The sequence below is a fragment of the Nannizzia gypsea genome, genomic scaffold (genome assembly GCF_000150975.2).
Source record: "Nannizzia gypsea CBS 118893 supercont1.5 genomic scaffold, whole genome shotgun sequence".
Lineage (NCBI taxonomy): Eukaryota > Fungi > Ascomycota > Eurotiomycetes > Onygenales > Arthrodermataceae > Nannizzia > Nannizzia gypsea.
The window spans coordinates 1,450,120-1,476,829 of NW_003345197.1; the positions used below are offsets into that span (position 1 = coordinate 1,450,120).

The window sequence follows — 26,710 nt, forward strand, 5'->3', positions numbered from 1 at the left end:
GAAGCGCTGCGGCAGCTTTTCGCTCACTTAAGTGGGTGGGCAGTGCCTGTAGTGTTTGTTCTAATATGTCTCTTCACCCGAATCCTAACACAAGTCACCAGCCTGCCCGGCATTAGAACAAAACATCCAGATGGATCAATATCCCCAAACAAGGTTCCCTACTGGCTGCCTTATATTGGGCATTGGATTTCTTTAGGTTTCTTTCGAAAGAGATTGCTGTTTAATGCTCGGTCAGTTTGCACTTGCCTTTTACTCGAAGCCCCTTTTTGATAGAGGAGCCACCTCCTTTATTAACATTGATATCTAGGCTGCCAGAGCGTGGAGCTGCATTCAGTTTTTACTGTTGGGGCAGGAGACACGTTGTCCTTACAACACCTTCGATGGTCAGAAGCTTGTTTAAGCAACGCCAGTCCACCTCAGCAGAGCCATGCATCAACTACCTACTGGACAACAATTTTGGCTCAAACAGCCGTGCACGCAAACCTGGCCGAGAAGGCACTTATCATGGCGAAGCAGCAAAGTGGGCAAAGCTTCTAACAGACGAGCCATATCTCACCGATCTATCTTCCTTACTGGTCAAGGAAATCGAACGAACTGCCCCATCCCTGGTCTCATTCACCTCCAGTGTTGTAGACCAATGTCAATGGGAAAGAACAGCTGGTGTAACTCTTCAAAATGAAGATGGTGAAGAAAGAATATGCATAACCAAGCTATACTCTTTGATAAGTGGTTTCGTTGGGTCAACCTCCATCAATCTCTTAATGGGGAAAACTCTGCTTGATGTTTATCCTAACATTTTACCCGATATCTCCATACTCAATAGCAAATTCAATGCTATGTTGCTTGGAATTCAGCGGTGGATTCCTTTCCCCGGCCTTGTCAATGCATATCTCGCTCGCAGGCGCCTGCTAGTATGTCTGACAGTTCAAAATGCCGTGTTTAGCCAGATAGAAAATGGACAAGAACCTGAGGCTGTCTGGCGGGATTTAGACGATATTTCTGCCGCAGTTCAGGCCCGAATGCGAATGCGCATCCGCAATGGTTATTCCGCCGAATATGCAGCCGCGGAAGATTTGTCTTTGTTATGGGCAGTTACTGCCCGCGCCGGTGCCTTGGTATTTTGGAACCTTGTTCACATACTCGCCGACCCCAAGTTACACGCAGAAATTTTGCATGAAATTGGCCCCTATGCAATACTCAAACGCTCGAGTCCCGGTGAAAGCTCTTTTGGCCTACCAGAACCTCCACGGGTGTCATTGGATATTGATAGGCTCATTGGATCTTGTCCTTTGCTGATGGCTACTCAAAAAGAGACCAGCCGACTCTACTCAACCCCTTATACCTACCGAAAGGTTACCTCCGATATTAACCTTACCGAGTCCGACGAGGATGCATCTTTCAATTCTAGAGTAGCCCTGGGCTACCATTTATCTGAGGGCGATTTTGTTGTCATACCCCACTCTTTGCGAAATAGGGACCCTCTTTACAACAAGTCGCCTGACAGCTTTGATCCACGGCGGCACCTTACCGAGATTTCTCAGGCTGATGAATTGGAAGAAAAGGAAGATTCACAAAGCGCCGTAGATGAGGATATACAAGATTGCCCAGCAGGTTGGGATGATCCAGTTTCCATTTGGTGGAAGTTAGAACAGAAGAAAATTATTGGCACCTTAGCCGCCATTTTGGTAACCTGGGATATCAAGCCTACGAAGGGGGACAACTGGCAAGTTCCTAACCGGAGAGGCGGAAGCTTGATTGATGAACCAAGAGATTTACAGGTTATGCTAAAGATGAAAGCCTAGAATTATGGTTTTGTATATCTTGTCAAATTATTTGTCTAAGTGAGCGTACCTAGGTAATAATTTCTTTCCCTTTGCGCTAAGCTTTGGTTAGTTATCTTATCTCTAGAAGAATTTAAAGTGGCTGATGACTAAATGTCACGACCGCGACGCGCGCTTCCATTCCAGCATTGAACCTCTCAAAGATCACACAACCTTGGAAATTATCTTGAACAGATCTCGGCTTAAGGAGCTGATGAAATATTCCGCTGGTTTGCCAAATTAGAGTACCAACGGACAATACTTTACCATGGCTCCGAGTAGCTTCAGTTTGAGGGGCAGACCAGCTCGTACGTCGCTTTGCAGCATTTCTCATTTTATATAAGTACTAACAGATGTCGATTTTAGACACTCCCGGCACGACAGTCCTAACGTATACACCCAATGGCAAACACATAATTACAGCCGGCTCGAACTCTGGAATCCGAGTATTCACAACTGGCGAGGATGGCGAACCGCAGACGATCGACGAGGGTATGGAGGCCCATTTAGCAATTGCAGCAACCGTACGTTCGAATGCCTTTTTAATATCAATCCCCCCTAGAGGAATTAGAATGGGATGCCGCCGCAAATCGAGTTCTTCTAACGAGGTGCTAGAATGAATCTATGATCCTGGGGTCTGAGGATGGCACGGTGTGGCTTTACAAACTGCCGGAAGGTACAATGGATAAGCCATTAGCTCGCTGTACACTCCCAGTTCGCGACCTAGCTATTTCTAAAGATGAGGAATGGGTTGCTGTTGCTAGCGAGTAAGTCTAAGCGGCTGGTAAATTTTAACTTGTGGTTATTAAAGGCTCAACTAATCTCGTCGACTTAAATAGTGAGCTTACTGTCAAGATCGTGAATATTAACGATATTACGGAAGTCAAATATTTGCGAGAACAGACAAAAGGAGTCAAGCATGTAACATTTGACCCAAGCGGCCGCTTTGTTACCGTGTCTTGCGCCGATGGGATTATTTATATCTACTCATTTACCGAGACAGAGCCAACGTTGCTGCATAAGCTCGACGGAGTGATTCAACGACTTGAAACAGACAATGAGGCAACATCAAGAGCAGTTTGGCATCCAGATGGAACTGCATTCGCTACAGTAGAAGCTACACGGGATATCACAGTAATATCGAGTAGGGATTGGACTAAGCAACGGAAATTCTCTGGTGGTCATAATGGAGATATCACCTGTCTTGCCTGGTCTCCTAACGGGGCAATGCTTGCAAGTGCCGGAGCCGACCGAAAACTTCTCCTATGGGAAACCAGGACCCAAAAGGTCATAAAGACCTACGATATCCCAAACGTCATCAACTTTCGCTGGCATCCTACCCTGAACATTGTTTCGTTTACTACTTCCGACGGAGAGCTGTATATTTACGAAGATTTCATCCCGCCCGAGTTTCACCCACTTCTATCAAAGACGTTGGAAGTGGCGCCGTTACTCGCAATTGGCTCACGCGAAGAGATTACAATCTCTCATAGACTACAACGACATGATACCAATAATAATTCCGAGAGCAGACAGAGAGGGGGAAGCCCCGACTCCCTCGATGATATACTCGGGCCAGACGATGGAGATGACTTTGTTGAAGATGACGATGGTGCAGGCTACACTGAAGACATCAATGGCCATGGCAAGAGAACCAACACTCATATGGATGAGTTATTTGGCCATGATCCCAAACGGCGGCCAGCCGCCCCTTGGAAAACTATTGCCCATGAACCCTTTCAGCCGGGTAGCACCCCCTGGAGAGGCAACAGAAAATATCTAGGTAAGCTTGTAATTGTTTATTTTAGCGGGGTTATTGCTAACGAATACTGTAGCATTGAACCTTGTTGGATTTGTATGGACCGTTGACCAAGACACTCACAATACCGTGACTGTGGAGTTTTATGATCGGGAACGATACCGTGACTTCCATTTCACAGATCCGTACCTCTACGACAAGGCTTGTTTAAGTACGTGGATATCTCTTCACCTCCTAGTCGAAATTCGGAAATTAGGCTAACTATCTTTCATAGATGAAAAGGGCGTTTTATTTTCATGTCAGCCTACATCCGGCAACCCAGCAACAATGTTTTATAGGCCGCATGAAACTTGGACAACGCGAGCGGACTGGAGAACTGAACTTCCTCCGGGGGAAAAAATTACAGGTACATCTCTGCCATCTGTTATTTCTCCTACTGTTGCTAACTATATTAAGCCATTGCATTAAGCAACTCTTACGTGACGGTAACAACTTCGACAGACTATGTTCGGGTTTATACCCTTTTTGGCACTCCGTATCGGGTTTTCCGACAAAAGAGTCAAACGGTTACCTGTGCAGCATGGCGAGACTATATTATCACCATCGGGAATGGCCCGGCTGGTAGTGATGGAGTCGCACAACTGAAGTACTCCATTGAAAATGTTCGACGTGACGAGATTTGTCAAAATGAGGATACTGTTGCATTAGCACGGGGGACACGGCTGCAAAATGTCTTTTTTTCGGACAAGGGTGTATGTATTCCCTAACGGCATACTATAACTCAGCACTATACTGACTAACATGCATGATCCAGGACCCCTGCATATATGACAGCTCAGGGGTTCTCCTAGTGTTACAGCATTGGCGGAAACCAGGACAGGCCCGCTGGGTCCCGCTCCTTGATACCAAGTTGCTTGAGCGCGTTGCCAGTGGCCGTAAGGAAGAAACCTATTGGCCTGTTGCTGTTGCACAGGATGTTTTCCACTGCATAATCCTAAAAGGTGGAGATAAGTACCCCTATTTCCCGCGACCGTTACTCACTGAGTTCGATTTCCAAATCCCAATATCTTCTGTTTCATCTACAGAGAAGAGCAACAAGGATGGGGACACGGAAATGGAAGACGCTGAGGAAGTCGCTAGGAAAAATAACAGGAAGCTACAAGAATCTCTTGTTAGGACTAGCTTGGATTATACTCTGCTGGAAGACTGCGTCACGGCATGCGAGATTGGCGCATCTGGGGACGCCGAGCTGAGGAGAAAAGCTCTTGACATTGACAAAATTCTCCTACAGCTGCTTGCTGTCGAATGCCGTGAGGGTGAGGAAAGGGGCATGAAGGCTCTGGAACTCGTCACCATGCTTCGTGACCGCTCTGGCAAAATGATAGATGCTGCTAGCAAAATTGCACAGCGCTATCAGAGATCTATCCTTGATGACAAAATCCGAGCAATAGCAGAGCGAAGGCTGATGGGTGAAGATAACGATGACATCACAGGGGGTAACGACGATATATAACGAAGCAGGTTTCTGTATTTACGAACTATGAATAGGTAGATACATTTTTAATATTTGCTATTCATAGGGTATTGAGGACAATCGGAGGCGTTGTCCGTCTGTAGACTATCAAATGCCAAATAGAAACGGATACCCAAATGCCATCATCACTGGGGCCCCGAACCAATCACAGGCCTTCCTTATTTAACTATCAGATAGCTCCAACTTTTTTACCGGTCACTGCTTGACCTCATTCACAGACTCTCAATCCTTTTGACGCCCTCATTTTCTACGGCATAACATAGCTTGTTTCTCCAATATATCTACCTAGACTTGCTACATCTCTGGAATACATGGAATGCATGCCGCCCCCTGCCGATAATGGCTAAGCATCTCTCACATCAAATCACTTTTCCCCCATCTCTTAAGCCTAACCCAGGCCAGCTCAACAGATGTATCACCAGAGTCTCGTCGCAAGCAGGCTCTCTAGCTCAAATAGCGCAAAGATCCTCTCGCCGGAACCATGAGCCGTTTTCACATAACCGCTCGCTAGCGCAACTGTCTCCCATACAGCCTGATGGCCCGTGGCTCACAGCTCTCTCCTCTACGCATTTCTCGCATTCGAATCTGGCCGCCCAATATGGCGAACCACGCAGGAATGGGGATCATAAACCACCAGACGAAAGAATAGTTAGGCTAGGAAAGAGTACGTTTTGAGCAATTAGATGCCTTGGAAAGAGGGAGTTTTACGTGCTAATGACATGATCATAGCTCTTCGCATACTTTCGAAACAATTACCTACCATCCTCGTTAACGCACTACCGCAAGAGATCCTTTCGCCAAGTATATCACTCCATTTGTTTCCATCTACGCATCCACATCTTCCTACCGTTAAAGGAAGGGTTCCCTATCGTGCTGCCTTATGGACTGCGCCCGTGGCATGGGGCAGCGTTCCTATCATTGGGAACGTCAATCTACGAATAGTAAGCGAGCGGGTAGTCCCAACAGGTGTTGCTAATGAAAATGGACTGAATGACAGTCCTGGTGGTGAAAAACTTGTCGTTCGTTGGGTGACTGAGGGTGCAGACCGCCCAGCATCCAAGGTCGGGCGTGGCTCAGAGGTAGACGATTATATCACTCCAGAGCGAGTGCACCGCGGACAGGAATCAAACAAGGATAGCCGTCTAGCCTCCTCGTCAGCCTCAAATGGGACAAATAGGGGACTCAGTGTGTTGTTGGGTGGAGAAATGCCTATCTTCAAGCTTGGAAAAGAAGAGCAGTTTACTGGGCTGTTTATTTTCACATTTGACGAAGAAGGCCGAATTGCTACGCATACAATTGAGCATGCCGATGAAGGCAATGGGTTGGACCGAACAGCTAAGGTGGTGACTCTAGCAGATTGGCTCCTTGGAAAGGCAAAAGGAAGCGCATCTAGTCAGATTGTGCCTCCTCAGCCTGCCTTCGCAGCGGGCAAAGCTAGAGAAACCTCTCGGCCACGGTACCGCTTCGGCCCCTTCGAAATATGATATCAAAATTGAAGTCTCTGCTATGAGAGCATTCTGTTGGTTGAGTAGTCATTTCCTTACTTTTCTTCAACTGTTATGACGCTTATGTTATGCGCGGAGTTGATGGTTTTTACAGGTTTTGCACGGCCTGCAGCAGAAGCTTCAACTAGCTATCCATGCGCCGCCCTGCTGCTCTATGATTTTGATGATACCTATGCTGCTGCTTTTGGCCATTGACAGCATCTAATTTTCCTTGTTGGCTCTATAGCGTAGGGCTGTGGATTTTTGTGCTTTTACCTTCTGTATATTACATATCACCAGTATTCAATCAACATGGGTAGGATTAGAATAAATAGTAGAAATCTCAGCTCACCCTGTTAATAACATGTCCTTCTATTTGATTTCCTAATAATATACATACCTCGTACCATAAACCGGAACCTATTTATGCACTTAACCTTAGAATACCCCGGTAAAAAAAACCCTTCCCTCCGAATCCTTTCACTTTCGATTAGCCAGTACAGGCGATTTCAACAATCCAAATGCAATTGCACACACACCAGACATGGCCACAGCACCGGTTTTATATGCAACCTCTCTACCTCCCCACCAAAACAGAGAGCAGAACAGCACAGGCCCAGTAGCTCTGCCAGCTTGGCCCCAACTTCGTAGGCGGCCCAAGGAAGCGCCGCGTTCGCCCTCCCGGGCTTCCAGACTACCCAGGCTGTTCAGTCCAGTAACCACAGTTGCACTAGTGACAGCGAGTAGACTGCCAGCAGCATACAAGCCAGAGATTGTGGTGACGTGAGCCAGTAATGCAAAGGACAGGGCGCAAGCCACTACGCCTATTCGAATGGTAAGGAGTGGTGGAAGCCGGCGAGTCACTCCGCCCTGCAGAATTGATGCCAACAAGCCCATTACTGATAATAGACGGCCGTTAAGAGCGGAAGGGCTTGCCCCACTAGCATTTGCTGCAAGTGAGGTTTCGTAAAGATTGGCGGTGATAAAGGGAAGGGAAAACTCCAGGCCAGAAAAGGGTAGAAGGAATAAAAAGTGCGTAATATTTAACAGAAGCGGATTGTTGGTATATCCTCTGGAGGCTTCCGTTGATGATCTTCCTGGGCCTGGCTCAGCGTCCTGTTCTTTCCCATCGTTGTCGCCGGACGTAGCAGGTTTGCAAGTGTTAGAGGCCAATTTCGGATGTGTTTCTGGCAAGCAGAAATATATGTAGACCGTCTCAGTGACAATTAAAAATAACGAGCATGCAGCAGCCGTTGCAAACGGATTCGCTGCAAAGGTGGTGATGTTGCTCAATGCCGCACCGATAGCAGGGCCGATGGTAAACGCAACGCTGAAGCAAGCTCCCACCAACGCCATAGTTGAACCTCGCTGGCTAGGATCGCTGATATCCGCTGCAATAGCATTCGCAATCTGGACATTTCCTTCACTCAACCCACCTATGATCCTACTCCCCAGGAAAGTACGGAAATCCGTGGCGGCAACCCATAAGGCAACACTGGCAATGTTTCCTGCCATCGACCAAAGAAGTGCAGTGCGACGGCCATGCTTATCGGATATAGAGCCAATTACTGGCGCTGCAACGGCTTGTAGAAGTGAGAATAGGGACCCCAGCGCACCACCAAGAAGTACAACATCGTATTTCGAATCTATCGGTTTGGAGAATGAATTTTTGTATGCGTTCAGGTATTGGAGGATACGGTTCAGAAGGGAGGTTGGAGAAGGATCTTTTTCGAGGTAAAATTTGATAAGCGACGGAAATAGCGGAAGGATAAAGGTAAACGAGATCTAATAAAGAAGTACGGAGTAGTTCAGTTAGCGACATCGATCCTTGCTGAGGAGCGAGGCCTGTAAGTCTGTACTTACAAGATCGAGTAAGAGCGAGATAAAGAGTGTCTTGAGGATTTTTCGTCGTCGCTGAGCATTCAACACATTTTCCGCCATTTCTCTGGTTTTTATTTTTCAGCTAAGCACCATCGAAGTAATATATCGTTAGTAGCGCCGTTGAAATTATTCGTTAGTCGTATCTTCCTGTAGCTGTTTATATGGGAAGACTTTGGTTTTGGGTTGAGCTTGGATGTTGATCCGTGCCAAGTCATTCTAAAAATAGCCAGCTAGCTCGTTAACTAGGGGCTCATAAACCTTAATACTTTATTTGTATCAGGCTCGTTGCATATTTACTTCATGACCCAATGAAAAACTAAGGAAATATGACTCTCAACCTGCTTATTTCAGTATATTAGGATAACGGGCGGATAGTATTATCAACCTAGAGGGCTGTAAGGTTTTAGACCAGTTAAACTGCCTATAGAAGAAGCCCTACTTTCTGCTGAGTGATAGCAATGATGGAATGACAGGATAAAATAGGACCCTGATAGGGCAGCCTTCTGGAGGTACATTTCTTGAAATTGAAATAACAGGTACTAATAACTACCTATTATCTACAGGCCAAATAATTACCAGGTAAAGCAAGGGTAGGTATCTTCAAATCATTGCTTTTTGTTTTGCTGGCTGTAAAGATGACTGCCACATACATAGCCTTCGTCAAAGGAGTTAGAACCAAAGAAGAAACAAACACCCCGATCCATACCCCTAGCCTTATTCCATCCCAATCTCCATTTCCATTCCACACCTCCTTGTGCTAGGGAAACCGACAAGCATAAAATACAAAAAATAGTAACGTTTGAATCGAGAGTAGGGAATCAAGAGAAGAAAATACCAACCAGTCAATGGATGGAAGAGGAAGATGACGATGAAAATGAGGATAAGAAAGAGGGAGGGCGATAAAACGGAGCCCATATGCACGCTAGTATTTCGAAATAATTAGGTCGTTAAAGGTTTTTTGTGGTTAGTAGAGGGGTTTCAAATTTTGTAAGTACCGTCCGTCATGGCATAGCAAAGCGTAGCAACGTATGGAAAGAACGCAGTAAAATGGGGGAAGATATGGGTTAGGGGCGGGAATAGAGGGCGAAGATGGGTGAAGAACGACACTAGGCCTGCAATGCAATGAATGACCAAGCTTAAACAAAAGCAGCGAGAAGATAAATATGTCGAGGGCTGTAAAGACAGCATGGAGAGCTCAAGACCGGCCCTTAAGCGTCTCCTGCAGTAGCAGCAGCGGGAGCAGGTCGTCCACGGTGGCTGTTTCCATTTCCTCGGTATTCACCACCACGGCCACGGCCACGGCCACGGTACTCACCTCCTCCACGGTTGTAGTTACCACGGCCGCGGTGCTCTCCGCCGCCACGCTGGCCTTGGCCACGGCCACGGTAGCCTCTTCCGCGTCCACGAGGATGGTGAACTCGTTCAAAGCCGTCGACTTGTTTATTGGCGGGTTGCTCTTCTCCCCAAGTCTCAGAGGCGAGGGGTTGACGAGTGGCAGCCTCAGCAGCAACAGAGGCCTCAGCAGCAGTACCAGGTTGGGGGACTTGCACACTCAGCCATTCCTCTGTGGAGGGACTAGGCTTATATGGGTTTGGATCCCATTCCACTGATACAGTCTGCGCAATTTCGTTGGCTGCAACATTCTCCTCGGTTGGTTTAAGGGGAGCTGCTTCATCAGCAGCTAACTGGGGGTTAGGTTGGAAGCCATTTGTAGCTGCAGCTTGCGAGACAGTAGGCTCTTCAACTTCCGTGAGACCGGCATTGGCGATTGTCGGGTCAGTTTGGGGTGCGTTGGTGTTGGTAGCAGGGGCGGCAGTTTCTTCTTCAGTTGCAACGGCTTCACCAGTGGATTGGGCGTAGTCTTCGAGAGAAGTGCGCTTAATCTGTGCGTCTGCAAGAACAATCTATCAGTTAACTGGAACGGGAAAGCAAGATATGAGCAAAGGGGTTTTTTGAACATACAGGTGATGTCAAGGATCTCAGACTCAACACTGGGAACCTTGTCATCTGTGCCATCAATCAACTTGACCATGGCCTCAACCGCCTGCTCCGTTCCACCATAAACCTGATACAAAGCTCCCTCGAATCCACGAGCCTGGATGGACTGCTCGTCAGCAACACCCCTCATGGCAGCAGCTGCGCGCAAGAAACGGCTAAGCACAAGCAACCGGTCCTTGAAGCACTTCTCGACATTCTCTTTGGACTCGGTTTCGAGGTTCGTCTTCAACGATTCGATTTCTTCCTTATGTTGGGCTTGGATCTTTGCTATTTCTTTGGTACGTTGTTCTTCATGGTATGCTTCAAGTTGTTTGTATTGAGTGATCTGCTCTTCGATGTGAGCAATAGTTTCCTGAAGAGCAGGTTTCTTAAGAGCCTGGGCCTTCTGGTCTGCGTTGATTTTCTTGAGGGCTACAAGCTCCTCGAGGGATTTCCCAGGATTTTCAGCAATGATTGCATCAACTTTTGCGGTTGCGTTCTAAGATATGACACTGTCAGTCTCGTTGTAGGTCGAAATTGCAGAAGAACAGAGCTTACCAGTTTCTTGTTAGTGTTTCGAAGGGTTCTAGCAGCGAAATGTTAGTATCTCTCTCATTTCACTGGGTTCAAGGTGGGCATACTTCTGGAGCTCCTTAAGGAAGTTTGGTTCATGCTGCCCGTTGACCGCAGCACCGTCAGTAGCAGCAGTAACACTGGGCGCGTCGGTGTTCGATGCAGCGACAGAGACGGGAGCAGCTACAGCAGCAGCCTCTGCTTTGCCGCGTCTCTTCTTTGTATTCTGGGTCTGTGAAGGGTTGCTGGGAGCTGTAGCGGCGGACATGGTGGTTGGATCAGGACTCGAACGGTTTGGTCGTGTGACTGGAAGGACTGCAGGAATACAGATACGACGACGAGATGGATAGGCTGTGGTGTAATAGAGGAGACGAAAAGGTCGATGGATGCGAGTAGCAAGATGAAGATCGAATAAGTGCAGGAGAGAAGTGAAGTTGAAAGAAGTTTTGGGGTTGACGTTGGATTTTCGAAGTTTGGGTCGCTGTTGGTGTTTAAAAGGTTTTTTTTTGTCCTTCCCGCAGGATGAGCGCAGCCAGAGCCAAAAAGGTAATTAAATAACCACAAGCAGCGCCGCAGGACAAGGTAATACTGACTTGTGTGGGATGAATTACTACCGACAGGTACTGATTATTTTGTAAAGCTGCTTTCTTTTCCCTGTCCAGTTGATATTAAAGGAATCCTCTACTGCTGCCCTTCTGTTTATATGGTAGAATGAGATGGAAGGACGAAGAAGTATCTAATTCGGCATATGCAGAGAGCAGTGCAAACCATCAAATATTCATAATTTACTCCCGACTCCAGGGTATCTCAGCCATCCCAGACGTCTTTAGAAGGACGCCATCACTATGCCCAACCTAACTAACGCCGACCGAACCAATTAACGAAGCCGTATGTCATTTCACAAGTCTATGACCTCATGTCGAGCCACGGAAGAGGGCCATGATTTGCCTATCCCTTGAACTTGCGTAGCGTCCCCTAGACGTGTAATCCGCGTGAGAAACAGCCCTCTGCGTCAAAAGGAGGACGGTCAGTTACAGGGCAGCTCACCTCGGTAACTCGTCGCACCGTCCTGGCTGTGATGCCCTTGTCGCCGCGCTTTCTTCCCTGGATCGATGCTTCACGCATCAACCTACAGCAGTGAGTATGGGGTCCGTTTGGGGGAATTCAGAGGCGACGAACTCTTGCATGAACAGCATGTAGTCTAGGAAGATCTATTCATCGTTAGTTGGCTCTCATATCCGGATTGCGGCCGCCTCATGTCCTTACTAGTATGTCTGCATTCTTGGTCAGGGCTTTGCGAGTGTGAGACTTGACGATCCGCTTCACCGTCGCCCGTGGATACAGCTTCTGTACTGCCATCCTCGCGGTCCCTTTTGCCGTCTCTCTTGCTGTCTCTTCTTACTGTCTCTTACTGCTACTTCTTGCTTCCTTCTCGTCTTTTTTGTTTACTTTATTTAATGCCAAGAGATATCATATGATCATAACTCTGTTATATAATTATTATATAATATATGTATATCACGTGTAATTATATATCGTCATTGCACGTGGGGAGCTAGTCCTAATCGGGGCATCTCCGAAGCTGGCGAAATTTCGACTTTTCTCAACTTTTTCGCCGCTTGTGTTGATCTTGATTTGTTTCTCTTGGTTCATCCCGATCCATCTCGAGTTCAGACCAAAGACGAGGCGATAGAGCGCGCGAGAGGCCAATTGGACGCTGTTGTTGTGGGAAATACAGCGCCAGAAGCGAGCAGCGGCAGGTCAAGATGCGCTTCGGCAAGACCTTGCAGACGTCGGTCTACCCGCCATGGAAGGACCACTACATCGACTACCGAGCTCTCAAGAAGCTGCTGCGCGAGCACGAAGGCTCCGAGGATGGCGAAGACGGCGAGGGCAGGCCGTGGACCGATGAGGACGAGGAGAACTTCGTGCAGGAGCTTGTCAATGTCCAGCTCGACAAGGTCAACTCGTTTCAGGTCGAGACTCACAAGCGGCTGCGGGAGCAGACGGCCGAGTGCGAGGCCGCGTTGGAGCCGGTGGCAGCGCAGCAGGGCGAGACAAACCTAGAGAACGTGAAGAAGAACGAAGCTATTGCGCAGGAAACCCTCAGCAAGCTCGACCATATCACCGAAGAGCTGGGCGAGCTCGAGAAGTTTAGCCGTATCAACTTCACCGGCTTTCTCAAAGCGGCCAAGAAGCATGACCGCAGGCGCGGAGCCAAGTACAAGGTCCGCCCGCTGCTGCAGGTCCGCATGTCGCAGCTCCCGTTCAACTCGGAGGACTACTCGCCCCTGCTGTACCGCTTGTCAGCCATGTTCTCCTTCATCAGGTCCATCCTGGGCACGGAGGGACAACCGGTGCATAAGGACGGGCCGGCTGCGGATACCCAGACCGGCCGCGAGGCATACACCTCCCACAAATTCTGGGTCCATACGGACAACCTGCTAGAGGTCAAGACCTACATTCTTCGCCGTCTGCCCGTGCTTGTCTATAACCCGAATACCTCAAAGGAGCTCGATGTCGCCCAGCGGGACCCCTCGCTCACATCGCTCTATTTTGATAGCCGCTCTTTCGACCTGTATAACCAAAAGGTCGCCCACCAAGCCGGCTGCCGGCTCCCTCCGCCTGCGCTGGACTGGTCATCTCAGTGACCAAGTCGAGGTCTACCTGGAGAAGAAGATCATGAACGACGGTGACAGCAGTCGTGAGATCCGAATCCGCCTCAAGAAGAAGCACATCAATGCATTCCTTGACGGAACTTATAAGATGGAGAAGATCATCCACAAGATCGAGATCCAGGGTACCGGTGATCCTCAACGCGCGGACAATCTCAAGCGAGATGTCGAGGAAATCCAGGAGTTTATCAAGAACTACGGGTTGGAGCCCATGGTTCGTGCAAACTATACCCACACCGCATTCCAGATCCCTGGCGATGATCGCCTCCGTATCTCTCTCGACACGGATCTAGCTCTTATCCGCGAGGACACCCTAGATCTCGAGCGCCCGTGCCGTGATCCCGAGGACTGGCATCGTTCAGACATCGACAACCGGAAAATGGAGTTTCCTTTTTCGGAAATCCCCCGTGGTGAGATCTCTCGCTTCCCTCATGCCCTCCTAGAGATTAAGATCCGCAATACCAGCGGTAAACGCCGTGGTAGCAACGTTGAGGCCTGGCTCTCAGACCTCATGTCCTCTCACCTTGTCAAAGAAGCACCACGCTTCTCCAAGTTCGTCCATGGTGTCGCCCAGTTGTTTGAAGACAACATCAACAGCTTCCCCTTCTGGCTCAGTGACCTGGATACGGATATCAGACAAGACCCGGAAACCGCCTTCCAGCAAGAACAAGAACGAATTGCCAAAAAGGCCGAAGACGAGCTCGCTGTCGGCAGCTTCCTTGGTAGCCGCCAGACCCTTCCCAGTATCCAGCACCTTGTCGGCTCTCCTATCAGCCACATGATGACGGAAGAATCAACTCCCAAGACCCAAATCCGCATTCAGGACGTAGTTCAGCATACCTCTCCTCGTCCCGAGGCTCAATCCCAATCCCAGGCCGAGCTCACTCCTCGGCCTCCCATTCCCGAGCTTAGCCTGCCTCCATCTACTGAGCAGGCCAATGGAGCTCAAGCCCAACCGTCATCCCGGCCAACATCCTCGTTGCTTCGTATCCCATTCTCCATGTCCCGCTATGCCCTTGCCCACCGCTCGACCCAACCCCAGCTACCCACTGGTGTCTCAATGCCAAGCTACTGGCTCAAGGACACTGGCCCTGTCCGTGTTGAAGCCAAAGTTTGGCTCGCCAACCAACGCACCTTCGTTAAATGGCAGCACATCTGTATTATGCTCGCTGGTATCTCGCTGACCATGTATAATGCCGCTGGGCCCGACAAGACCGTCACCCGCTACCTTGCTCTTGTGTATACTGGCTTCGCCATCTTCGCCGGAGCCTGGGGATGGTGGATGTATGAATCTCGCTCACGGTTGATCCGCGAGCGCAGTGGAAAGGACTTTGACAATGTCATTGGCCCTCTGGTTGTCTGTCTGGGTGTAGCAGTTGCTTTGGTGTTGAATTTCTGGTTCAAGGTATGTGTTCACTCGTTCCCGTCTGTCCATTTTACACAAAAAAATAAGCCATGAAATGTTTGCTTGGTAAATTAGTGATGTGACACATCACTGAACACATCACTTTCCCCAAATTTATATTCGGACGCCTTTTCTACGTTCGTGTAACTATCCGCTAACTCTTGTTCGTATTATTATAGTATGCTTCTATCGTCTGGGCAGATCCCGTACCCAACGCACCGTCACCAACCGGGAACATCATCGAGGCCACTACCGCCTCGCTGCCATTTATGACAGCTCGGCCTCAGTTCCAGGCCCAGCCAAACGTCTAACCTCTAATCTCGTGAGCAATTTCCTATTTCCTCGGTTATCTTAGGGTTAGTTATGCTTTAGTTTTTGCTTTTTTTTTTTTTTGTTTTATCGATATGCGTACGAGCTGAGCGGAATAAGGCCATATATCAAATGCTATTTACGTCGCTATATATGACTTGATTATCTATGATTGATTGGTCTTATTTCTATTTCTCTATTTCGGGTTATTCCTTTCTTCTATTGGATGTTTCGTGGGCGCTTGTATGTAAAATTCGCCCGAGAGTTGTGTACATGAATGACTATCATTTCCTAAACTATATATTGCTTCTATGGACTCGTAACTGGCATTAGGCTCCTCAAGCGAAACCACGTAAATATAGTTAAATAATTGATTGATATGTACTTGATAGAGAGGGGATGGTTGTTCGATCGTTAGACATCACAACATCAACAACGGCACACATCCACGTAGAGGGAAATGAAACATACAGTACAACGGCAAGATAGAACGAACAGAAAAAATGAAAAATATGACACAAAAACCAACACGACTTCAAACAGTATAGAAGAAAACGGAGGGGAAAGAAATGTTTGGAATGAACTTATACCGCCATGAATTAACTCAACTCGAGCCGAGAGGTTTATGCGCCGTATCTCCATCCGTAGAAATATGAAAAAGTAACAAAACCCCATACACCGCAGATGAAAAATGTTCAATTCAACCCGAGAATGGCGAGCAAAGGAGAAAAGAGACGGAAAGGATGAAATCGAACGAAGAACAATACGCAGGGAGTGAGGGAACACAGTCGTCCAAGGTAAGAGTCGGAGTACTAGCAGGCATATCCAAGTATCCATATCGCGTAATTGAATGATATTTGAAGTTGGTGTATTTAGTAATAGGACTTTTGGCCAATTTTGTAATTGGGAAGTTCATCAAACCAGCAGGCTTTGGGATCGTATTGGTAGACTTTGTATTCAACGCCGTATGGTTTCTGTACACGGACAGTTAGTTTCATTCAGGTTCGGAATATGTGATTAGGGTTAGAAAAAAAGCTAGCTTACCGGCTCCAGAGAATAGATGATACCCATTGGCACTGCAAGATCAGTGAGATCCTCCCTCCTCAGGCCGAGGAAGTAACCCAGTAGTGTTCTGGCAACGGATCTAGGCCCAACGAGAAGGACATGGTCCGTCATTCGCTCGACTTCAACAATAACGGCCCGTAGCCGGTTGACTACATCTAGATAGCCCTCACCGCCGGGGCCAGGGAATCGGTAATGCAGTTTTTCTTTCCTCCGGGTCTCGAAATCACTCGGGAACCGTTCTCGAATTTCATCATACGTCAATCCTTCCATTACTCCTGCATTAAGCTCGTTGAGCATTCTCATCTCCTTGATATCATATTCCTCTTCGTCGAAGAATTGCGCTGTCTGGCTGCAGCGGGTAAGCATTGAGGTCCATACACAGAAGTTTCGACCTCCTTCCATGATTTGAGCTGCGTACTGAGGATTTGGAGGAGTGCTGTCGCCTGGCCGGGGCGGGAAGTGGGTTGATAAGGCTTTTATCTTTTGGTATTCTTCCCAGCGGGCGCGTTGGTGGTCGATGAATTTAGCAAGGGCTCTGGCATACTGAGTCCCGTTTTCACTGAGAGGTGCGTTGCCGCCTATTCTTCCGCTGATGTCGTCCAGACTCTCGCCGTGACGGGATATCCAGATCTGGCGAGGTGATAGATTGAAGTTTAGTAGGTAAGAGACTACTTGGGAAGCCATGAAGCCAGTAGCTTGATGGGCAACGACTTTGCGGCAGACATCGATTGTCTGGACGTATGGCATGTTATGATGTTCCTCGTACTCTCCCAGAGGTACGTAACTGCGTTCATACAGCTTGATACGCTTTTTAAAGTCTTCTAGAGCGACGACTGGTTCCATGTCCTTGTAATCGGGCCCCGAGAGTTTGAGACGCATGTTCGATTCCAGTAGCATGGCATCGTAACAGCAGCTCTCTAGGAAGAGGACATTAAGCTCAGGCCCAGCTCGTTCGCGAATCCGTGCCATTACAGATTTGCGTCGTTCCAGGGTGCTGTTGGTTGCATCTAGGATGCCAGCACTTCCTCCTTGTTCGAGGATGTAATCCAGTAGTTCGTCAAGGGTAGCTAGAGCAACCTGTTCTCTCAGCTGGACTGCGCGTTGGTTATCCGGGTCAAAGAACTGGGCAGACTGGTCCATCCCTTCTTCAGCTTTAGCAGCTGTGTCGGGCTCCCCATTAGCAGAGCTGGGTGTGGCTTTACCTGAAGCTGGCTCTGGCTTCTCCGGCGGTTCATCCTGGACCTTGCCATTGACAAGTATTTGGGCGGGCGGAATGGAGCTTGGTGGCATTTCAAGGGGTGGTATCTCACTAGATGGTACGCCGTCTGGAGGCGTACTGATATTTTTCTGTGTCGCATCGAACTCTGCCTGTTCCTCGGGATGGAGCTCGCCAATGCTGAGCTCTCGCACGCTTTTTCTCAGCTTCTCGTCGACGATGGGGTCAATCTTCTTTGGCTCAGTCTGCGGAGTAGAGCTGGCCACTGTTCGACGACGTTCTCCTACATTGAAGATCTTCGTGTCATGTTGCAACCAGTTGAGATAGCGGCAAAGTTTCTTGGTGATGTAGCTTTTGCCTCTAGCGGGAAGGCCGACCATGACAATAACGAGCTTCGATCCAATGTCACGCTGTGCGATGCGGCCATCTGGAGAGACCTTGGACTTGGTCAGGCCGGGGATATCAAGGGTTGTGGCCCGGTGTTTGCCTGGGGTAGAAGCTCCGGAGCCATAAGATCGAGGTGTCCTGCTTCCCCGGGCATTAGACTAGCTCAATGGTATAACTACAACTAAGACTTGAGAGAAAGAAGGATAAGTGTCGAACTCACATCTGCGGCGATGCTGGGGCGCTGGAAAGTGGAGTATCGGCCATGGAGATGCCACAGCCTGGAGCAGCCAGACCGCCGGGAGCAGCAGCGTCGCCGCTGGTCCGGCGTTGCTGGGGCTCCGAAAAGCGATCTATGCCCAGGGCCCTGCCCACGACCGTCTTCGCAGGCGGTGCAAGAGTCGAGCCATAGTGGTGCTGGTAGCCTACTGGAGTAGCAGCTGGAGGAGGGCTTGGAGTGCCGGAGGGAGAGTATTGGTGGTTGTGGATGTCCGTCATGCTGGAGGATGAGGCGGCGGCGGTACCGTCACCATTAGACGCGAGGGGCGACGAGGACGTTGGAGCGAGGGGAGAAGAAGCAGATCTAGTGCTGGAAAAGCCGTTCTTCTTGGGCCTGGCTGAAGACGTTGATGACGTTGATGACGCTGACGCTGGCGATGGCGCTGGGCTGAAGCTGGAGTTTCTCACCACGACGGCTCGAGCGAGATGCGAGTGTTGGTGCTGGCATGGTGTCTGCTGTCCAGCGGCCATGAAGCTGAAAGCTGCCTTGCCGGGGCCTTATTGCTTCTGTGCCCTTGTCCCTCTATGTCACTTTCCTCCCTCTTGCTCGCTGGTAGCTTTTGTGTCTTGACTAATCGCGGCTTGTGATGGCGCTGGCGGACGAGATGTCACTGGCTGCGACTTGCAGCCCTAGCAGAAGGTTAGGTCCACCGATGACCTCACCGGGCAGGAGGAAGAAGGCGACGCTGCAGATGCTGCAGATGCTGTCGACGGGCGCAGATGGGAGCGAGCGAGGTGAGTCCGTGGAGTCGAAGCCGCTGGTTGCTGGTGATTGTGTCGCTGTGAAGGCTGGCGAGACGAGCAGAAGTCGAGATACAAGATTGATTGGAGGTGACGATCGAAGCAGCGGCGCAGGCGATACTTTATACGAAACAGCGAGAATTTTTAAGTCGTCAACTACCTTTGAATTTTAACTATAAGATAACAGTCAGCAGGAGGCAGAGTGAAGGATGTAGGTGGCGTCGCTCAGCCGTTCCCGAGGAGGATAAAGATGCTTGAAGCCAGCGATAGATGCAAGTTATAACTAAGTACTATGTAGTAGACGTTGTTATAGGCTAAAGTGTCAGTTATAGAATGATATACGGACATCCATCTAGATCCTGGCTGGCCCAGCCAGGCGCCAAAAGAGAGAGTGCTGGACCACGTTAACAGGCAGGCCGCAAGCAGGAACGTGTTTCTATCCGATAGACGGAGGGCGTTTCTGGCAGCCTGTCTGCTGGAAGGCAGTCAATAACAGGCCAGCAGGTTAACAGGTCAATATCGTCATCAGGCCAGCGTTATCAGGCGCCCTGGGGCTGATCAACGAGGCAATACTCGATATTGGCCCATCTCCAACGTTCGCGCGTTTCCACGCCCGTGCATGAGCAAACTAATCCAAGAGTTCAGCAGAGAGTGCAACGAGTAGGGATGCACCGAAGCCGGGAAGATCGCCAGGCGGTTGGTCTGCCCTACCACAGCCTGACGGGTAGGACACCCTGGTCCGCCTGACTCGAAGTCCTGTCCTTGGCCCTTGGGTGAGGAATGAATGCTGTCTCTTCTGCCATTCTCCGCGGTCCATGTTCACCTATATCCGTTCCCACAACGCCCGTGCTGTCCAACCCCCCCGTACCTGTGTACCAATACGCAAGGAAGACCCATTCGCTCCATGGTAAAAAGAAGGTGAGAGGTGAGAGGTGAGGAGAGTATTTGATAATCCCGAAAAAAGTAAAGCAGTCGATATCGTAAGTAAGCCGGTGGAATGACGCAGGTCGATCGATCATCGCGTCAGAAGGAAAAGTAGCGGTCACAGCGAGTTACACGTCCAGGTTCAGCGTCAGGGCAAGCAAACACACGTACGCCGCGATGCTCAGCGCCGTCAGCACGACCACGACGTTCCCGCTGGTCCTGAACTTCCGTCTCTGGACGCCGTCTTCGTCTACCTCGGAGAAGAACTGCCTGTTGCCCTGCTGCCGCCTGAACAGGCCGATGGTCATCACGCCGGCTCCGTAGACGGCAAACAGCGCCCCGATGCTGTAGAACTCGGCGGTGAAGATCTTCAGAATGATCAGGGCAAAGGAGAACTGCGAGATCGAGGTGCGGATGTAGGCTCCTTCGAACGTCCGCTGCGCCGCGCGCACCTCGACCATCTCCTCTGGCGTGAGGACGACGGACCGCGCTCGATGGCGGTGCAGGCGGTACCGGTCTGCTGCTCGGCGCTGGAGGGAGACATGTTAGCCATCTGCTGTCTGCTTTTCTTCTCTTCTACCAGGAGCGAGCCTGGAAGCGTCGAGTCTCGCGAAAAGTCTGGGGGGGGCTCGACTCGGCGTGTGTGTCGCTTACCTCGAACATGATGCCTGTCACTAGCTAAGTCGATAGCTCAGAAAGGGGAGTTTCGGCTGTCGAGGTAGGACACGACGAGGATATGGATAAAGGCAGGAGGGACTTGGTCGCCCTCAGAAACGCATCCCAGCTGTCTCTTTGTCTTCTTCTTCTTCTGCTTCCTCGCCTTACGCCTTCATCTCTTTGCTTCTTTCTCTTCCTCGCGGCGTTTTTGGTCAAGCTGGTCGATCACCAGATGGGTCACGTGGCGGTTGAAGGATGAAGATACAAGCTGCGTACCTAGTAGTTAAGCTACCGATTGATTGATTACCAGAGACTCCTATTAGCCTTAGAAAAAGAGAGACATAAGGATAGATAATGGCCCCTGAAAAGACGGAGTAACAGAATAACCTGAACAAACTTTAGGGGGAATGAGGAAGCCGAATATCAAAATGCCACGCCGAATGCCCGAGCCCAGCCTCAATACTGCTTTGTTGCCGCTGCGCATCCAACCAAGCACGGCATCTGCTGCATTGTTTAGGCCACAGTGAATACACAGCCGGGGGCAGTTCTTCGAACTCGCGGCATCTCGCACAAATGCAGCCATATCGATGGTCCGCTGCTCTTCCCAAGCGGAAAACAGTTCCAGGGGAAATCCGGCCAAGTCGTACACAGCACTGGAGACAGATTCTGTGCGACTTCTGCTCCATAGTGCCTGATCCAATCTTGCCTCTCTTGCCCTTCATCATGGCGTGTGTAAAGTGCTCTGCGCTCCGGAGTCTCATACAGTTCCCGCAGGCAAAGAGGTCGTAGGGCGAGCCTATAACTTGGTAACCCGGCCACATCTCTATCTCGAGCAGGTCCTTGATATTAATCGCAGGGCATCGAGACCACGACAGCCGCTCGGCAAGAGACTTGTCGGACTTCTTCGAAGTGCAATATGGGTTGTCGATCCAGGTATGCAGTGCCCGGCAGGTGAGAGAGAGCGCAAACCGGGACGAGTAGCTCAGGTAGCCGATGATCTCGTCCAGCAGTTCTATTGGCATCGTTAGGAGGCTCATCGGTCTGGTTTGGTTGTAGGTTGACGCTGTCTTGTCTTTTTGTTGATTGATTGACCAACTAGATACCTAGGTAGCTACGGGTTTGTAGCCCGATGCTAACCCGTGTATTCTTTCTAGGTACATCGAGGTAGTGACATACGTCATGCTTATTTGTCTCTTGTTATATAACTAGGCATGTCCTCCTCCCACCACCACCACCCAACACACTGATTTTATATTGGGATATTCCACTTGCTAGACTCGCACACATTACCCAAGGTATTCTTGGGGCATTAGGCCGCCTTTCTGGCCTTTATGGTCCAACATTATACCACCTTATTCTATATTGTACAGCCGACAAAGAACACTCAAGAAAGCACCATATAGCAAATATGGAGCACAAAATGGGAGTGCAGAGATGCAGCTTCCTTGAGGACCTGCCTCCATATACCAATGAATATAGATACCCAAGACTGGCAGGCGCCGAGACAGTCATAAGCCGAGAATATTGTCGTTTCCTAGATGGAAACAAGAGCCCATGTGTTCTATTTACGCATATGCCACGGTGTGAACTCAAGAAACCCGGTAGGAACCGTCAAGGAAGAGTCGACTATATCTGCTCCTTAGATATGCTCGTTTTAACTATACTTTGCCTCCCACATGAAGAAGCTGACTGCCGGTTTGGTGGCCTTGTTACCTTAAAGGCAGCTAAAATGAATATCTACCGGCATATATCTTTCAGAGGCGCTACCCGGGCCAATACTCCAGAGAGGGAAAAAGAGGCAGACAGCTCGTGGGCTCCTCGCCGGCTACCTCAGGGCAGATCAGTTAAATGACCAGCAGTAGCCTTAAAACTTGCATTCTCAGAGTCTACAGAGAGGGTGCAACACGACATTTCGTAGTGGCTGCATGAATTAAAAGGCGATGTTACAAGTGCCATCTCCGTTGATATCAAGAGACCCAGCGGCAACATCTACATCACATCGTGGGAACGCGGAATAGTCCCTACCAGACATCACCCTTACCCCGACCTTAGAGTGGTCGAAGAATTAAAGATATTCAGGGGCAAAAATCGCCAGCCACCGCCACCTAGAGTAGAAGGCATGGATATCGTGATACCATTTTACGACTTGCTACTTCGCCCTCCAAATCCCGCCCATGGCGAGACGGATCTCAAGTTCACGAAAGCAGAGCTCCTTGAAATCGCTGAAGTAGTCTGGGAAGATATGGATCGCATGTGAGGGTACGCCGGACGAAATGAACCAGTAAGAGTTATAGGGAGAAGTAGGAGAGCCGAGATCTTATTTCTGTAACTTTGATATCATACCAGAGTGTGCCGTCACTTCGTGAGAGTTGTCACATAGTTCCATGTATATCAATAGTAACACTATAATTAACCAGATATTTAAAACGACGACGAGGTTATAGCGTAAGAAAAGTCCCTTTGCGCACCGCGGTGGAGTGTGGTCTTTATGCTGACTGTGTAGTTGTTTTGTAAGTAGAATTGAACTTCTACTGCCCAAGCAAACAACCTGCTAACAAAGGATCTACCAACGATAACGAAGAGCTCCTTTCAATACAAACAAAATGTCTCTCTTGTCCACCATGCAGCATCATGGATATCAAGATGCTTCAAAATTCCACTTTGCCAAGTTCCTTTTGCAGCGCCCTAGATCTTCGGCCGAGTCGCGTGAGAAACGCTGAGATGGAGAGATATAGACACCAGCATAGTTAGTATAGAGATATATGCACCTATGTATAATCTCTCGATAGTTATGATACTAGAAATGCTAATAGATTCACTACAGGATATCAAGAGACGAAACAGCTGGCCTTCTTGACCAGCACTTCGGTGGCGAGATGAAGCTGATTGCTTTACCGAGATGCAGCCGTTTAACTCTAGCTAAAGAGCTACCAACCGCCTCCTGGAAGCACCCCCGGATAATTGGCACAGTGGAGAGAAGGGTCATCACCATTCGTCCCATAGGGCGGGAATCGCAGGCAGTGGATACGTAGAGACGGCTGATTTGCGGACTCGAGGGGAGCAACCGAACTGGTGCCGGGGTGTTGGCCGGTGGCCCTTCTTTTCTTTCGTCGGAGACCTCCTTTTATATTCATTGACCGTCGTCTCGCCTCTCGCCCGTTTGCCCGGACTCTTGTGCTAGTCACTACACAGCTCGCCTTTCAATTCAGCTATATAACTTATATATATTCGTCGGGATAGAGAAAGGGATTTTCAAAAAGGAACTTTGGAGGTACCAACATCTAGCTGCACCATCTGCTATTCCTTGCAGACTGATACTCAACGCCGTCCCTCCTGCAAGGCCGATCCGAAATTCAGTGGAACCATGGCATCCTCGAGGACGATAGATGCAGAAGAAGGTAACAAACAGGGTCTCCTTTGTCCATTCCTCGCTCTGTTTTATTTAAAAGAAAAGATTTTCTACCACACTTGCAAGACTTCTATCATTGGCTCAGATAGACGCCCGTTGAAATCAATTTGACTGACTGGCTTGCTTTGCTTTTTCGCTGCTCTTCCTACAGTCGCCAAGCACAACAAGACGGATAGCTGCTGGGTGGTTCTCTATGGAAAGGTGTACGATGTGAGTATACTTCCCATAATTAGTTACATTTAGATCATTTATTTTTCCTTTTTTATTTTATTCTCCCTTGTCTGCCCTGCATGCTTCCGGGGCGATCAAAGCGCTGGGCTGGTTGAGAAGCAAATTTACGAATGAGGTTTGCCCGATTATCAGAGACAACGGAGTAATTGCGCCGGAAATGTTGTCTGACGGGAACAGTTGGTTGGAGCCGAAACAAAAGATACCAGTGCCAATGACGTTAACGTGCTTTGTCTTCTTTTTTTACTCTTATCTAGGTTACGGACTTCCTCCCCAGTCACCCGGGAGGCGCCAGTATCATCTTGCAACTGGCTGGAAAGGATGCAACCGAAGAATACGATCCAATTCATCCTACCGGTACTTTGGAGGATAGTCTACCCCCGGAAGCCCTGATTGGAAGGGTTGATGAGAAGTCATTGGCAAAACTTGCTCCAAAGCCAGCCAATGCAGAAAAGGACACTGAAGGGCCTCCCCCATTGTCTACTCTCTTGAATATGGATGACTTCGAGGCGGTGGCTTCCAAACAACTAACTCACAAGGCTTGGGCGTACTACTTTTCCGGAGCTGATGATCTGATCTCCAAGTCATTGAACAACAGCATCTACAAATCTATACTGCTTCGCCCAAGGGTTTTTGTGGATTGCAAGAACTGCAGCCTGGCCACTACTATGTTGGGCTACAAGCTTGATACCCCTATCATTGCTTCTCCTACCGCAATGGCACGGCTTGCGCACCCCTCAGGCGAAGCTGGCATTGCTGCTGCATGCGCCAAATTCGGTGCTATGCAGATTATCTCCAACAATGCCTCAATGACCCCAGAAGAGATCGTCAAGGGAGCTTCCCCAGATCAAGTGTTCGGATGGCAGCTATACGTGCAAGTTGACCGAAAGAAGAGTGAGGCTATGCTGGCACGCATAAACAAGATCAAGGCCATCAAATTTATCTGCCTTACCCTCGATGCACCAGTACCGGGAAAGAGAGAGCTCGATGAACGTACAAAGGCTGTCGCAGCCACTCCTGCCATTGCAGACATCGTCAAGTCATCAGGAGGGCAGGAGATTGCGGGTGGAGGTGGTCTGGGGCAACAGCTATTTGCTGGCACAGACCCAACTTTAACATGGAAGGATACCCTGCCCTGGTTGTTGAAACATACAGAACTTCCCATTGTTCTCAAGGGAATCCAGACCCACGAAGACGCTTACATTGCTTCTCTGCACTCCCCGCAAATCAAAGGCATTATTCTTTCAAACCATGGCGGAAGAGCAATGGACACCGCTCCACCTTCGGTCCATACCTTGATGGAAATCCGCAAATACTGTCCCGAAGTTTTCAATCGACTCGAGGTTTGGATCGATGGTGGCATTAAGAGAGGCACAGATGTAGTCAAAGCATTATGCCTTGGTGCTAAAGGTGTTGGCGTTGGCAGAAATGCACTCTTCAGCCTTGCAGCCGGCGGTCCCGAAGGCGTTGAACGAATGCTTGAAAGTAAGCTGTCCCTTGACCCCTTGTGTCATGACATGATATACTGATATCCTTGATAGTTCTTTGTGCGGAAACAATGACAGCAATGCGGCTGTTGGGAGTTGACAAGGTGGAAGATCTCGGCATGCAGCATGTAAGTTGAAAATATATTACTATTCGCATTTGCCATCGCATACATAGCTGATATTTGTTAGATCAACGCTCGAGCTGTTGAACAGCAACTCTATGACGGCGGTGCTGGTCTCGACATTTTGGGATCACACATCAAAGCAAAGATATAATACCTGATGGCTACGGAATTTTCTCAATAAGTATATCTATTGGACATTTAGGAAAGAGTATTTTTGGATCCGTATAAACGGCATTGAGCGAGTTATTACCCTAGCTCTTTTGTTCGGGCTTGAGTGCGCTATACGAGTTAACTATAGAAGTCACACACTTTGAACTTTTGATGAAGCAATCTACATATCAAATAGCCGCCAATACTTTTCAATGAAGCTACTATGTATGAGCTACTTCAATGAACTACATTATTTTAAGCCACTGAAACCTCATTATACTCCGTTGAAGTAAAAGCGGCCTCTAGGCGTCAGGAGCTTTGAATGTTTAACTAGATAGCCTAACTGTAACACTCTCCGGCGGGACGGCTAGTTAAACTCTTTAACTAGCCCTGCGGCTGACTCCCGCCCAAACACTCTAAGCCAACCATCGACTCCTCCAGGCTTCCGCGCTTTTAACTGCTCCAACTCCAGCTTTGTGCTTTAACAAAGAAGCGAACGGCCTCTTTCTTGCGGCCTTGAGGCAGCGTGCCCTGCCCTGCCATCGGCAACCGACGAGTTTTATGGAACTTCCCTTCGACTCTGCTGTCAAACCACCTGCACCACCACACCTTGTTCTTGCCTGCATAG

At 49.1% G+C, this 26,710-nt stretch overlaps 11 protein-coding genes across 11 annotated transcripts; 6 read left to right on the forward strand and 5 right to left on the reverse strand.

Moving 5' to 3' along the window:
* Nucleotides 1-65: 65 nt before the first annotated feature.
* Nucleotides 66-1,802, forward strand: MGYG_06385 (hypothetical protein; the record flags this gene model as incomplete). Its single annotated transcript, XM_003171792.1, has 3 exons — nucleotides 66-93; nucleotides 197-230; nucleotides 308-1,802. 3 exons carry the CDS (start codon nucleotides 66-68, stop codon nucleotides 1,800-1,802), a joined length of 1,557 nt encoding a protein of 518 aa, XP_003171840.1.
* Nucleotides 1,803-2,088: 286 nt separating this feature from the next.
* Nucleotides 2,089-5,092, forward strand: MGYG_06386 (minichromosome loss protein 1; the record flags this gene model as incomplete). The annotated part of the gene is made up of 8 exons (XM_003171793.1): nucleotides 2,089-2,128; nucleotides 2,187-2,344; nucleotides 2,436-2,587; nucleotides 2,660-3,603; nucleotides 3,656-3,790; nucleotides 3,854-3,985; nucleotides 4,036-4,331; nucleotides 4,394-5,092. The coding sequence occupies 8 exons, from the start codon at nucleotides 2,089-2,091 to the stop codon at nucleotides 5,090-5,092; spliced, it is 2,556 nt and encodes an 851-aa protein (XP_003171841.1).
* Nucleotides 5,093-5,452: 360 nt separating this feature from the next.
* Nucleotides 5,453-6,597, forward strand: MGYG_06387 (hypothetical protein; the record flags this gene model as incomplete). The annotated part of the gene is made up of 2 exons (XM_003171794.1): nucleotides 5,453-5,777; nucleotides 5,843-6,597. 2 exons carry the CDS (start codon nucleotides 5,453-5,455, stop codon nucleotides 6,595-6,597), a joined length of 1,080 nt encoding a protein of 359 aa, XP_003171842.1.
* A 480-nt stretch (nucleotides 6,598-7,077) lies between these two features.
* On the reverse strand, nucleotides 7,078-8,538 carry MGYG_06388 (hypothetical protein; the record flags this gene model as incomplete). Its single annotated transcript, XM_003171795.1, has 2 exons — nucleotides 7,078-8,382; nucleotides 8,461-8,538. The coding sequence occupies 2 exons, from the start codon at nucleotides 8,536-8,538 to the stop codon at nucleotides 7,078-7,080; spliced, it is 1,383 nt and encodes a 460-aa protein (XP_003171843.1).
* A 1,148-nt stretch (nucleotides 8,539-9,686) lies between these two features.
* Nucleotides 9,687-11,296, reverse strand: MGYG_06389 (hypothetical protein; the record flags this gene model as incomplete). Its single annotated transcript, XM_003171796.1, has 4 exons — nucleotides 9,687-10,369; nucleotides 10,441-10,954; nucleotides 11,014-11,041; nucleotides 11,097-11,296. 4 exons carry the CDS (start codon nucleotides 11,294-11,296, stop codon nucleotides 9,687-9,689), a joined length of 1,425 nt encoding a protein of 474 aa, XP_003171844.1.
* Nucleotides 11,297-11,942: 646 nt separating this feature from the next.
* On the reverse strand, nucleotides 11,943-12,387 carry MGYG_06390 (hypothetical protein; the record flags this gene model as incomplete). Its single annotated transcript, XM_003171797.1, has 4 exons — nucleotides 11,943-12,035; nucleotides 12,076-12,157; nucleotides 12,208-12,239; nucleotides 12,295-12,387. 4 exons carry the CDS (start codon nucleotides 12,385-12,387, stop codon nucleotides 11,943-11,945), a joined length of 300 nt encoding a protein of 99 aa, XP_003171845.1.
* Nucleotides 12,388-12,794: 407 nt separating this feature from the next.
* On the forward strand, nucleotides 12,795-15,419 carry MGYG_06391 (vacuolar transporter chaperone 2; the record flags this gene model as incomplete). Its single annotated transcript, XM_003171798.1, has 3 exons — nucleotides 12,795-13,666; nucleotides 13,731-15,108; nucleotides 15,288-15,419. 3 exons carry the CDS (start codon nucleotides 12,795-12,797, stop codon nucleotides 15,417-15,419), a joined length of 2,382 nt encoding a protein of 793 aa, XP_003171846.1.
* An 870-nt stretch (nucleotides 15,420-16,289) lies between these two features.
* On the reverse strand, nucleotides 16,290-18,832 carry MGYG_06392 (6-phosphofructo-2-kinase 1; the record flags this gene model as incomplete). Its single annotated transcript, XM_003171799.1, has 3 exons — nucleotides 16,290-16,391; nucleotides 16,462-18,223; nucleotides 18,306-18,832. The coding sequence occupies 3 exons, from the start codon at nucleotides 18,830-18,832 to the stop codon at nucleotides 16,290-16,292; spliced, it is 2,391 nt and encodes a 796-aa protein (XP_003171847.1).
* Nucleotides 18,833-20,154: 1,322 nt separating this feature from the next.
* Nucleotides 20,155-20,689, reverse strand: MGYG_06393 (hypothetical protein; the record flags this gene model as incomplete). The annotated part of the gene is made up of 2 exons (XM_003171800.1): nucleotides 20,155-20,556; nucleotides 20,681-20,689. The coding sequence occupies 2 exons, from the start codon at nucleotides 20,687-20,689 to the stop codon at nucleotides 20,155-20,157; spliced, it is 411 nt and encodes a 136-aa protein (XP_003171848.1).
* Nucleotides 20,690-22,103: 1,414 nt separating this feature from the next.
* Nucleotides 22,104-22,940, forward strand: MGYG_06394 (hypothetical protein; the record flags this gene model as incomplete). Its single annotated transcript, XM_003171801.1, has 2 exons — nucleotides 22,104-22,526; nucleotides 22,602-22,940. 2 exons carry the CDS (start codon nucleotides 22,104-22,106, stop codon nucleotides 22,938-22,940), a joined length of 762 nt encoding a protein of 253 aa, XP_003171849.1.
* A 1,266-nt stretch (nucleotides 22,941-24,206) lies between these two features.
* MGYG_06395 (hypothetical protein) lies at nucleotides 24,207-26,083 on the forward strand (the record flags this gene model as incomplete). Its single annotated transcript, XM_003171802.1, has 4 exons — nucleotides 24,207-24,302; nucleotides 24,578-25,805; nucleotides 25,862-25,935; nucleotides 25,997-26,083. Coding segments are annotated over 4 exons (1,485 nt in total), but the record flags the coding sequence as incomplete, so codon positions are not given.
* Between the last annotated feature and the right edge of the window lie 627 nt (nucleotides 26,084-26,710).